The sequence below is a fragment of the Nelumbo lutea genome, chromosome 4 (assembly GCF_056320005.1).
Source record: "Nelumbo lutea isolate HS-2025 chromosome 4, American lotus-T2T, whole genome shotgun sequence".
Lineage (NCBI taxonomy): Eukaryota > Viridiplantae > Streptophyta > Magnoliopsida > Proteales > Nelumbonaceae > Nelumbo > Nelumbo lutea.
The window spans coordinates 3,783,276-3,797,125 of record NC_142687.1 but is presented as its reverse complement, the minus strand read 5'-3'; the positions used below and the strand labels follow the sequence as shown (position 1 = coordinate 3,797,125).

Here is a 13,850-nt window from a genome sequence, read left to right as displayed (position 1 = left end):
TTCTGTACGAGCCTACCATCAGGTCATCAAAGCACGACAAGGCGATGTATTCATCGACGGCTTTCTTCTTGGCATCCTCAATGCCTTGAGAAATGATCTGTGTCCTCTCCCTAATATCCTCTTGAAGGTATTCAACCTGATGTTGCAAATCCAGCCTCAGGTCCGCCATGTGCTTCACCACAACTCCCATGGCCTCAGCATCTCTTTGAGACCTCGCCTGCTTGGCCTGTGCAGCGCGAGCAGCCGGCTCAACAGCTTGGGAGGCCGCCTCGGTAGCACGGGAAGCCTCTTCGGCAGTTCATGCCTGCCTTGAGCTCCTTTCCACTTGGGCCGCCAAGGCATGGATAGAAGAATTCACCTACCAAAAGGAAAAAACAAATGATCAAAAGAACGATAGCAAGAAAGATAAAAGCAAAGAGCTCGACAAGAAATCACTGACTTACCACCATGGCATGAGTGACAGCACGACAAGCTACCTGGTTAAAAGGAAGCTCGGTCCATGCCGTGACCTCCTCAAGATAAATGGCCTCCCTACTCTTTTGAAGAGCGTGGTTCAGCGACAACACGCTCCTGAACTCGCCTTGGGCTCCTGAGCCTGAAGGCCCAGGTCGCGTATAAGCAGACTCAGAGTAAGCGGGAGCCCCCGTGTAAGTAGCCTTGGCATAAGGGGCCCCTGCCACTTCATGTACAGGATGGGCCATCTCGGGCTCCCTGGGCGGGTCCATTGATGGGTAGTTTGGTACCTTGGGCATCGCATCTCGGGGCAGCTCGGCACGAGTTCGTTTGGCAACTCGCTTCCTCCTCTTCATGGCGTGAAACAGATTCCCACCATGAGTATTCTCTAAGTCCATCACTCATGCAAAAAGAGCTCGGCATCAGGAAAAATGAAAGAACAGAGCAAAACCAAAGACAAACCTCTAAGTAAGGAACCTACCCGAACTCAGAACGGCCTTAATGAGCTTGGCCTCCGCTAGATAATGGTGGCAGTTTAGCCCAAACCGTGCCCATTGCTGGAGGCCCTTCGTCGTCTCCTTATCAAGCGTAACACCGGCGTCAGGGGCAGCCATCCCCCACCTGATTTGGAACGGCCACCCCAATGCAGCTCGCACCCCGAAGTAGTCCCGTTTCCACGCTGGAACATTGTTGGGAAGTTTGTGTAAAAGCTTAAAACCCGGGCGAGGAGACAAGTAATACGCCCGCCTACGCCTGGGAAGGGGACCCGCTTGCTTCTTAAGCATTAAAATAGAGGAGAAGATCTCCAGGTCTAAAGGCAAGACCTGTTCGCAAAATAGGGAGATTGTCCCCCACCAAGTTACGAATAGAGTTTGGGTGAAGCTGGCCGACAGTAATGCTGAAGTGGTTCATAACCTCGATAATGAGGGGGTGGAAAGGCAGGCACAACCCTGCAACGAGCTGCTCCCGGAATATCACGATCTCATCAGGACCGTGTTCCCAAGGGAAACTGCCCGAGGGTATGAAGTAGGTGTACTCCCTAGGCAAGTTGAACTGGGTAATAAGGGAGTGAAGCCCCTCAGGCGTCATGGTCGAGGGTCCAAACTTGTCTAACGTCCGACCTCGATGAGAGGAGGATGCCAAACTACCCGAGGCAACTCGGCCTACTGGCTCGAGCTCTTCCTCGAGTTCTACCTCAGGTTCACTAGGACTGTCGGGGGATGCAACTCGGTTCGTAGAACCTGCATCCGACCCCCTTGAAGAACTGTCTGAGCTATCCGACCTAGACACCGGAAGGAGAAGAAGGATTCTAGGAAAGTACTCACCCAGAAAAAAGCAAACGGACTACGAGAACGTGAACGCGAGCTGAAACTTGGACGCGAGCTCAAGAAGCAAAAACGCAGGATAATGACAGCGACTGGGGTCCCCCACTATTTATACCCACAATAATCGAGAATCAACGAGTCAGATCAAAGCCAATCCAATGGCTCGTATTTGCGTTGACCACACGTCTCCGGAGAGTGAGACGTGACTGGCCGCATGTCTTTCTGAAACTGAAAGAACGCCAACGCACGTCTCCTCGCATTAAAGGCGGCAATGGCGCATTTTTTCAAATTTGCCCGCTGTCACGTCTCCCAGCGGTGCGCTTTTTGAATTTTGAAATAAGCGTGTGCTATCACGTTTACCAGCATTTATAGACAGATTAGCGCGTTTCCCGTCTTTTTGGTGCTCGAGAAACCTAGAAAAATCCTAACGAACGCGTACTTCGCGCTATTAGTCAAAACTGGTTCAAAGTACGAGACAAATCCACCCACCACCTCGCAAACTCCCCATGCCAGGGCAAGTCCCTTAGCGCGAGGAGTGGGAGGCAATTGATGAAGGAAGATTTGGCCCGACCTCGTAACCACTCAACATGCGGCAAAGGCAACAGCTCGACACAACAGCACGCCCAAGGCGTGAGCTCTGAAAGGAGGAACCAACAGTCTGAACTCCCTATAAGGAGCCTGGGCTCTCCCTTAGGCCTCGAGCCTTACGAACACAAAGGGCAGCAACCCGAACTGGCCTGCCCCATGGCAGTTCGGGCCACACCTCTATCCGAACTCAAGACTTCACCTCTCACACCACTCCAGCACTTCGCCTCCAGGATGCTGAACTGAACAACTGTACCTGACACCGAAGGAGTCCGTATCCAGGGGCGGCGCACCTGACTGACTTGGGATCTGACGCTTGACAGCCGCACTTCAACGGCCACCTGCCACTGCCATCTCCGGTTACAGAGACGACTCTGACAAAGAGAGCAGTGGCGGTTCTGCCCCAACAGAAGTGATGACACCCGAACTGGCAGGAGCGCTGAGGTAATCATACCTGACCTGACATAAGCTTAGGAGTGAGTGCACGAAGTGGTTATAAAAGGATCTCCACCCCCCAAGAGCAAGGTATGTGAACTTTGCACCATCTGGTTTTATCTTGCCTTTGAGAGAATACTGACTTGAGCTTCAGAGCATTCTCACCGGGTTATTCCCTGGAGATTACTCGCTTTTTTCCCCTGTTTCAGGCACCTGTTGCTCCAGTTAGAGGCATGGTCGTTGATAGCTAAGACCGGCCGGATTGCACACCATCAATTTCCTTTTTTTCCCTCCTCAAATAAGAGTGGTATTCTATAAAAGGAGCTTAAGCTAGCTCAAATCTTACAAAACCAAAGTTGTTATAGTTTTTGGACATTGTAGCTGAGGTATTAGTTTCTGGCAGAAAATTCTCTCTCTCTCTCTCTAACTAGTAAAGTGCCACAGTGAATGGATTTCGGTTTTAACCAAATAAATCAAAATAATAATAATAAAAAAATGATTCGGTTTTGTATAAGTTTGGTTTGGGTTAAGTTTAAAAAAATGGTAATTGATTTTTAAAAGTTCAGTTTATTCGGTTCGCTTTTTAACCGAATAAACCAAATGCTCACCCCTAATTTAAAATATTTAATAATGCCGTTATAATTTGTTATTAGTATAATATTAATGTAAATAATTTTAATTATTATTATTATTAAAATAAAAAATAATAATTTATTTTGAATTTTCCATTGCGTCAATCGTTTTTAAATGTAAATTGAATTTTATTACTTTGTAATAAGAGGGCTAAAAAGGGAAAATGAATCTCTCATCGGTTGTTTCAAAATTACATGAAAAAAATCAAATTTTCAAGAAAAAAAAATAGACTACCCTATCAACCCTACACGTGTCATTTATAAAAAATATATTTTTTATCTATATTAATTAAAAGACAAATTTCTTAAACTATCTCTCTACTGTTTAGTTAATTGACAAACTCTACCCTTATTATTTAATTATTATCTTAAACCACCCCAACTATTTTGTATAATTACCATCGCCGTTAAATTGAAAAGGGAAGGGATGAAATGTAATTTTTTCCCTTTTTTAGAGAAAAACCGTAGGAAAGACAAATATGAGAAACCGGAAAGTTCATTTTCCAGTGGTGGAGGAGAAACGGTCGTTCCATTTTTCCAGTGGCGATGAGTTGTATCTAACGAGTAGTCATTAGGGACTTGAATCGTCCTTGAAAGTAAGGTTTCGAACCCTTGTCCTTGTACTTGTTCTTCCTTTATGACTTTCTATCAACTCCAATAGTGGATTGGTCGGATTTTGTCACCGCCAATAGCTCAGTCACCACCAGCAGATGCAAGCCAATGGTACAAAGCCATTTTCATACCCATCCAAGCCCAAAATCCCAAATTTGGTATTCTGGTTATGGTGCCTCAATGGCTCGATTCCAATGAGTCTACAGAAGTTTAAAGCCAAAGGGTGCTTGAATGGATCGATTCCTTTATGAGTCTGCAGAAGTTTAAAGCCAAGGGTGCTCGAAGCGGTGCCACCGAGAAGCGGAGGTAGCAACTCCAACAACAAATGGGGGTGACAAGTGACAACAACAGACCAAAACTCTACCTGTTGTTTCAAACAAGAAGTTCATCTTCTTTTGAAATGTTGGTAGGGTTTTCGCTCTGGAGGATTTGTTAAGGGCGTTGGCTGAGGTTTTGGAGAAGGGGACGTTTGGTGTTCAGAAAACCAGACTGCATCGTTATAGAAAACCCTGGTGGCAAAGCATCCCTTGTTGGTGCGCTTCGAGTCTGCAGCGAACATTGAATGATGCTTGCATCCAACTCCATCAAAGGTCATGCCCTCCGATTTTGAATCACTCTGGCTGGCGCTGATGAATCCAAATGGCATCACCGTGTCCTGAAGAACTAGGAAACAGAGATTGTAAATTGAAAACCAGTGTGAGGTAATCTTGGACCGTATTTAAAAAGGCAGCAACGTCACCAACGATTCTGACAACATGCCCAACTCTCTCTCTCTCCCTCTCTATTTCTCTCCACATATGTTCTTCAACCTCACCCACTTCCACTATCACCAAGCCACCAGCCGCGCCACTACAACTTCTCTCGAATTTGTACTACCGTCCGCTTGAACATCAACCAACTTGATATCTGAAATCATTCTGGGCAATTCTTTCTCTTGCTTTGGACCGGCAAGGATGATTCCGTTCACGATAAGCATTTTGGCATACTCAGGACAAAATTGTTGCCTGGTTATGTGGTTGGAGGATCGAGGGTAGACCTAGTCAATTGTCACAAACATTATGATGGTTTAAGAAAATAGTTAAATAGTAAGAGTAAAGTTTGTTAATTATCAATAGGAATGGTTTAAGAAAATTGTACAATTTTCAAAACCAGTTCAGCCATTTATATATATGTGAGGGTAATTGACATTGGTTCAAAGCCCTGCTTTGATCACTCGAAGAATATGAAGCATTAGATTCTATATTGGATCATGTCTTTTCCTTGTGAGCCCAATTCATCCTGATCTTTCTCCAAGTCATTTCCACGATCATTGTTGTTGCTATCATCATTGAGCTTGAAGGGTGCTTCTTTGGTCTACATGTAGATTTCTTCTCCCTTCTATTTTCATTGCCACCTAATAAATTAGAGAGACTATGATTCTTGTGTAACCTTTTGGTCCTTTTTCCTCTAAAGTCATCGGTTTCACTATCTCCATCATCATCATCAGGCCATAGTTTTCTTCTTATGCTTTGCAACTTTTAGGCCACATTTGATTTGTGGGAATAGGGGCCTGGAACCGGAATTCAAATGGGCTATTCCGATTCCAACTATTTGGTTGAGCAGAATTGAAATCTCATTCCCATTCCTACTGGAATGACACTCCCCCTTTTGAGAGAATGGCTATTTCCTGCCCCTCCCTTATGAATGAAATCCCATTCATGCTGATTCTAATTTCCGTTCCCATTCTTGTCTGAACCAAACAAACTATGAGAATAGATCATTCCGATTCTAAAGGATTTCAATTCCAATTCCAATTCCGAATATGAACCAAATGGACGCTTATTTTCTTATCTCTTTAGTTCTAGCATATGTTTTTCCCTGACGATATCCTCTAGCATTTGTTCCTACTCCAAGGGGGGATGCCTTCTCCAAAACACTTTGGTTCACAGTCAGAATCAGAATTGGAATCGGAATCAGAACGGTCTATTCCCATAGCCTGTTTGGTTCATACAGAAATTGAAATGTGGGTTAAATTAAGTTGGAATGGGATTTCATTCCTATGGAGGGATAGGGAATGGTCATTCCATCACAATGCCATTCCACCAAGAATGAGAATGGGATTCCAATTCCGCCCAACCAAACGTTTTGAATCGAAATGGCCCTTTCCAATTCTGATTCTAAACCCCTACTCCCACAAACTTTCCTTTAAGCCCAATGATGGAGGCATTCCCTCTTCCTCCTTAACTTAAATCTACACAGGTGGATCAGATCCTCTATCTTGGACAACATGATCTAATTGTGATCAGATTTGCTTTATTATTCAAATCCATAATGGTAATGTACAAGTGGAACTTATTGAGAACAATGAATAACGTTCATATGGAATCCCTATCAATGAGGTGCTTGATACAAAGTTGAAGAAACAAAATACAAGGAGTCATAAAAATGGCAAAATTGGGGTTAAAAAAAGGAGAAATTCTCAATTAGTACCCTATACTTTGGGCCTAGTGCCATTTTGGTCCCTAAACTTTAAAACGTGATAATTCAGTACTTGAACTTTCAAAATGTGTCAATCCAGTACCTATCGTTAACCAATCTGTTAACCAGCCGTTAAGTGACATTTAAAAAGACACAAAATGCCTTTTGAGTGTCATCTAATTTTCTTTATCAACCATCCACATGTTGATAAAAAAGAACAATCTCAAATCCTTGCTTCTTCTATTCATAAAAGTTAGGGTTACGTCTGAGTGGACATTCTGGTGACCCCAACTTTCTTGAATAGAAGAGGCAAGGATATGAGACTATTCATTTTTTGTCAACGTTTGGATGGTTGATAAAGAGAATTAGATGACACTCGAAGGGTATTTGTGTCTTTTCAAATAGCACTTAATGGCTACTTAACGAACTAGTTAATGGTAGGTATTAGATTGGCACGTTTTGAAAGTTCAGGTACTAAATTGACGCATTTTAAAATATGGGGATCAAAGTGGCACTAGACCCAAAGTACATGATACTAATCTGGAATTTTCCCTTAAAAAATTTCACCCTTATATGGTGTCACATGAAAAAGGATGTTGGTTTATTGCTACCGAGGAGCGGTAGAATGTTAAATGTCTCGCATATGTGCACAATGGCATTTTCCATTTCCATTTCCTAACACAAATACGGGTGGTAATTTTTAACCCAACTAGCTAAACCCACCCAATCCGCCCATTTACTTGACGGGTTGTGTGATCAACCCATCACCCAACCCATCCATTTAAATGGGTTGGGTTGGGTTGGGTTGTGGATAACCATTGGGTTAACCATTATAAACATAAGTATTAATTCCTTAGCCTTTTTTTTTAATTTTCTTCATTTGAATTAAATAATTTATAATTAATGCATTAATTTTCTATTAATAATTGACTAAATTTAGTTTTGTCTTGAATCAAACTTTCGCCCAACATAAATCCAAATCAATTTGACTCGAGTCTGGACCAGTTCAACGTGGTCTGACCCTATCTAGCATATACTGATTCGGGTCGACCCGAATCCGAAATAGACCCAGAGTGGGATGGTTCAATGTCGCTTTCTCTGTCCGATTTGGGCCGTCTAGTCCAACGAATATTTACACACTCCGACCTGACCCGGTACAAGTCGATCCGGGTCGACCCAAATCCAAAGCGTTTTTTTGGTGGGATGATTCGGCCTCAGCGTGATTTGTTCGATCTAGAATGTCCGTCTGATCAATATCCACGCGAGCCGACCCGAAATCCGGACCAACTCGATTTAGCTACATTGACCTGGTTCGGGCCAGCCAGTCTGGCCACCATTGACTGTATTGGTCCAGTCTGACCCGATCGGATTGATCCAGATCTAAATGGTTCAACCACCCTTGAACTTAAGTGGTTTAAGTTGGTCTGACTGGTTTGAACCTAAGTGGTTCTGTCAAACCTAGAATCCGAACATAGTCAAATGGCTTCATCACTTGAGTAAAAATAACATGCATGTAATGTGAATTGAACCTTCACCACTTATGTAAATAATAACTACAGTAACCACCAAGCTACAACCAACTTATTTGTTAAGAGAGAAAGAGTTTATTTTTTAAATCCATAAATATAAGATTAATGGGTTTGGGCGGGTTGGATTGGGTTAAAGCGGCTTTGGGTTGAACCCAACCCATTTAATTTTATATAACTGGGTCATTAATGGGTTGGCAGGTTAGATGGGTTGGGTTGGAACTCAACCCAAACCAAACCCAACCCAACCCATCCAATTGCCACCCCTAAACACAAATACCAATGCAGGTGTTTATTTACTTAATTTATGATAGATTGGGGGAAAAATCTGTCACAAAATGAAATTTGAGTAGTTAAATGAAACATGGTCATATGGAGTTTATCAAAAAGAATAAAATCTGAAGCAATGGTTGAGCCCCAAGCTTGGAAATTTTTGGTCTAGGTTAGATAAAACTTTGAAGTTGGTCTATAAGGCCTCATTCATTTTTTGGTAAGTTATTTACGTAGGTAAATGCAATTACTTGAGTAAGTTATTTACCTGGGAAACACTTACACAGGTAAGTGCATTTACCCATGTTCTTTTATTTCTCAGGTAAATAAGACAATGACCATTTTAGGCATAGAAATCCATTATTAAAATGGGCATTTTTGTCTCATTCAAGTGTTGACAACTTTCCCTCTATGTGGGAAAGTTATTTACCCATCTAGGAGATGGGTATCACTTTTCTGGCTAAGTGATACCCAGGAAAGTAAACTTTCCCTGATTTTCACATAAAACTGAATAAAGAACATAGGATTCTTGGTCAATGGGAACCAAAATCCCATTGACCAACTTTCCCCCTCCTCTCAAAATCCAAAAAAATAACACCCCCTAAAAGATAACCCCTAGCACTCTTAATCAAGAGAATAGAAATGATTTGAAAACCTGATGAACATTAAATCGAAAAATGGCTAAATTTGATTTAATCAATAAATAATAAAGCCATGAAAATATAAAATTAGGACTTTATATTGATTGTTTGATTTTCTCCTAAAATCTAAATATTATAAAAACAATACCATATAAATCTAATTATTTAGTTCATGGATACCATTTAAGATAAAGGCATTCCTGTTTGTTACACCCGTATGCATTAGTGGATAGTGACCACATATACATGTGATGCAAGTGCTTTAAAAATAGACTAACAATTATAGGGTAAATGGGCAACTAGGTAAAAACAAAGCATAAACAATATAGAAATTGAACAACAAAATAATCTACTTTCATAGACATTTGTATGCGTTTATTTGCTATTTTCATATTTATTTATTTGTGCAGTATGCTAATACAAAACAAGTCATCCCTTTTTTATCCTAAAATTCTATTTAACCCCAATATAAACTTTGAATGCCAAATACTTGAGGCTCAAGCTATGAGGCCAAAGGCCCAAAGGCATAAGCCTTATTGATGGGGTATGAGGCTATTAAGGTCGAGACTGGATCTGCTCCTCACACCTGGCGCCTCATATTCACATCCTATCATGCATTGGGAGCATCTCCCGTACTTATTTGTTATTATTCACGGGAGATGTTCCCAATGCACGATGGAAAAGATATGGTACGAGAAGAGTTTTGACCAATCAAAACCCACTCATAAATTTTGATAAATAACACCTGATTGGCTATCACTTTTATGATTCCAATTGATTGGTCATAAGTTTTTTAGATATCATATTTTTTCCATATCATAGTTGAACCCTTTAAACAATGATTTGACATGCTAGACTTATCATATATTGGGTGGCAACTTTTGACCCAACCTACCTAACCCACCCAATCCATTCAATTGGGCATTGTCAAGGTTGACCTGATCTTGGACCAATATATAGGGTGTATTTGGTACCATTGCTATTTTACATGAAACATTTTGGGTTGATCGATTCAATATTTCAATACAAAATGGCAAGATATGTGTGGTTACATCAAATGAGAAAATCACTTCAACTAGAATGATTAGAGTTCACCCCTAGAACAATACAAATATCCTAGGTACATGCATTTTTAAGGTATATCTATTCCAATTTTAAATAGCCTCAAATAGTGGTTGCATATGAATTTATATTGATCAACACAAAATGTTGGGGATGGAAACAACAATGGTATACCAAAGACAACCATAAGTATTCAAATAAATTGAACTCTTCTGGAATAACCAAAAGTGGCATTGGCCCAATTATAATTTCTCAAAGACACATAATGTAGTCCCATACCTGTAGAGTGAGCATAATTGAGTTGGCTTTGTTCAATTATGTTGAGAAAGCGTACTCATAACCCACCTCGTATACTTGGTGGGTTGAATATGGGTGATGAATATTGAATAACCATTGGTTATATTTTTATGAAAAATTATAACAATGAAAAAATAACAAAATATCGAGTTTTCATGACACTAGGCATCAAACAAATGAATGGAAATTGTGACATGATTTCACATCCATGATTTCATTTCTTATATTTCTGATTTTACAACTTTATCATTTGATGTTGATATTTTCCTTGGATTCTTATCCAAACCACAATGCAAAAATGATCTAGTGCACATTTAATACCCTCTTTCCCATTTTTTTTGGTTTCCATCTTCTTTGTGTGTGTTCGTTGAAGTTCTCTATGCACCATTCGGATGTAGTAGGCAGTTAGGTGAGTATAATGAGTGAGCACCTAAAAACCTTTGAAGGTCATAAGGTGGGAGAACCCAAAACGGCAGAAGGTTGAAGAACTCGTCGTAGAAAGGTGAATACAATGGATCCACTTTTCTTGTCTGAATGCTCTCGACAGCGTCTGTTGTTTGTCCCCAATTGGAACTCCGGCTATGGTTATAACCTCTGTCTTCCATGGGTGGGAATTCCATAACCGACAATGGTGAAGTTGAATCAAAGGCACCGACGGGCAGTCTGTTTATTGGCTGGATATTCTCAACAGATTGAAGAGGGGCTGAATCGGGCCTCTGGAAACCCAAATGGGAAAACTGAAATTGGGGTGGCATTTCGGGTTGTGGCGCATTGAATTCGTGGGAGAAGTCCTCAAGTCCATACAGATGTCATTGAAAGTAAGGACTGTTAAAATCAGGGAATGGTCTCTGGCTCAACATGAGCAAACGATTATCGCATTGTAGAATCTTCTCATAGTGCTTCTCAAGAGTTCCTTCAGGGAATTGGAGAAAGTGCCTCCTGAATATTGGTGCTTGGCCTCCAGTAAAATCCGAAGCATGCTGCCAGAGAGTATGCTTTCGAGGCTGAGGATTTGTTTCCTTGAAGAAGAGTGGGGGACGATTCAACTCAATTTCTAGAACCCCGGGCTGTTTCTCGCGAAAGATTGCTCCGGTCACAGAAATCTCCGCCCATTGGATCTCGATCTTGCTCTTTAGCCCATTTTCCAACACTTCCCACACCAGTTTTCGTTTTCCATAGTAACATTTCGCTACCAAGTCACCTTTGTATTTCGACTTTCTCTCCCAATTGCCAATTCTGATAAAGGATGCGGGGAAATTTGAAGCCTTCATTTTTTCTGCAACTAGTTGGGTAACAAGTTGATATGTAATCGTCCTTGTATCCTTAGAGCATATGGTTATATTCAAAGTGGTAGTGGATAGAGCAGAATCGCACCAAGTAGTCCAGGTTTGATATGGGTTAAAGATTTATTTAATGCTGCAGGGGGAAGGGAATGGAAGGAAAGTCTCATTAAAGAAAACTTTGAGGAGCCAATTACAAACAACATCCTAAGTATTAATTTAGCTACGGGTCCTTGGGAAGATAAATTGTTGTGGAATCTAACACCAAATGGGAGATATTCTATGTTAAATCAGCCTACTTTGTAGCTAAAGCTCAATTTGGAAGGAGTACAAATATAAATCTTGTATTTTGTATATATTTGTATTTGTACTCCTTCCAAACTGAGCCTAAAAGACTCCAACAACTGGAGTGTAATCCTTGAACAAACATTGTGGCATGGACTACTTTGAATAAATAATAGTGGAGAAAAATTTGAAAAGTTAAAATTGACCCAAATATCAAGAACTTTGTGCGGAGGTTAGCTGAAAGTGGTGTGTGCCCAATTTGTAATAAAGCTCCAAAACCAATCATGCATTGCTTGTTCATTTGTAGTTTTGCCAAAGCAATCTGGTTTGGGAGCCACTTGACTTGTCATCCAGCAATGATTGCAAATGTTTCCTCGTTCTTTGAGTGACTAGCATGGTTGCTTGATCATGGTTTGTAGACTGTGGAGGGAGAGGATGAAGACTTTCCCAAAAAAATGGCAAAATTCTTTACCAGCTCTTAAACTGAAGAAGTTTCTACTGTTTTTTTGGGAGTGCCTCCCTAGAATTTTCTCAAGCTAAATGTTGACGGAAGCTTTAAGGGTTCAGGTTTGAGAGGTTTTGGCGCTGTTGTTAGAAATAGCTTAGGCTCCGTTGTCGCAACAACTTTTGGGTCTTTAAAAGGTTCATCTCCAATTCAAGTCAAGTAGCTAGGAGCCTTGGCCCTGTACAGGGGACTGATTTTTGGTTAAGGACATGAACTTCTCGAATGTGATCGTTGAATCGGATTGCCTTCCTCTAATCCAAGCGGTGTTTAGCAAAAAATATGAGCTAGTTGCGGGTGCTATGTTATTTTGCAAGGATATAATTGATATTTGGCAAACTCTCTTAAGTGTCTCCTTTGTTCATATTAGCAGGTTGGGTAATCAGGTTGCCCATTTGTTGGCAAATAGAGGTCTAAAAAGAGTCCATCCTGTTTGTGGGTTGGAGAATGAAGTGGCTTCAAGCTTGGGGGGACCAAGACTCATATAAATCCATAGCTGATGGCTTTGTGTAATCTCTATGTGTTGGAGACTCTCAGCTTACGTATCAGGTATCACTTGGGTAATCAACCAAAGAGATAATGTTGTTATGTTAACAACAAGATAATCACTAGCTGTAACTATCTTATATAGATACAAGTCCTACACAACTCTGGCACTTATGTATATATTCAACTATGAATCAATGTGAATTATCGCTTTTACTCATCCCATTAAAATTATCTTGGTATCAAAGCCCAATGAAAATGGCATCCCCCATCTCTTTGACTTCTTCATCTTCCCCAATTCAAACTCCCTTTGGAAACCTCTCCAATCTGATTTGTTAAGCTCGACAAACATAACTTCCTACTTTGGCGAGCACAATACCAACCCCTATTGGAGGGCCTTCATCTTTTTGGGTATCTAGATGGGTCTATCCCCTGTCCGCCCATGAAAATCACTACTGGCACAGATAATGCAACCACCACTGTCACAAATCCAAATTACCTCTCATGGAGTACTCAAGGTATGCTACTTCTCAGCTGGCTTCTTGCCACACTGAAAGAAGAAGCCCTAGCCCAAGTTGTAGGCTGCAACACTTCGCATGATGCTTGATGAGGGCGGATTTGGCACTCCAATGAAATTATGACACCTGGCACCTCATGCCAACTAAGTGCAGCCTCTTGACAACTAGACAGCTTGAGCTAGCTACAGGCAGCTCGTCACCTATAGTCAGCTCGTCACTCACAGGTAGTTCGCCACTTACAAGTAGCTTGGCATAGACAGCTCGCCAAGGTAGCTCACAACTTATAGGCAGCTCGTCACTTACATGCAACTCGACATAGGCAGCTCGCCACTGGTAGCTCGCCACAGGTAGTTCACTTCCTATTAGGCCACGAAGACCTACCTCGGGTAGAAGCACCTCAGCACATTACCAACAACTCGGTGAAAAGTAGCTCAGCGCAAGGTAGCTCGTTGTAGAGCAGCTCAGCGTATCACAGAAAGATTTC

General features: G+C 41.5%; 1 protein-coding gene across 1 annotated transcript; it reads right to left on the bottom strand.

Moving 5' to 3' along the window:
- Positions 1 to 11,104: 11,104 nt before the first annotated feature.
- Positions 11,105 to 11,566, bottom strand: LOC148853439 (uncharacterized). Its single transcript, XM_088983309.1, has one exon. The coding sequence runs from the start codon at positions 11,564 to 11,566 to the stop codon at positions 11,105 to 11,107; it is 462 nt and encodes a 153-aa protein (XP_088839435.1).
- Between the last annotated feature and the right edge of the window lie 2,284 nt (positions 11,567 to 13,850).

What these genes read in the sequence shown, in the direction of transcription:
- LOC148853439 (XM_088983309.1), bottom strand. Translation starts at nt 11,566, where the DNA reads ATGAAGGCTTCAAATTTCCCCGCATCCTTTATCAGAATTGGCAATTGG.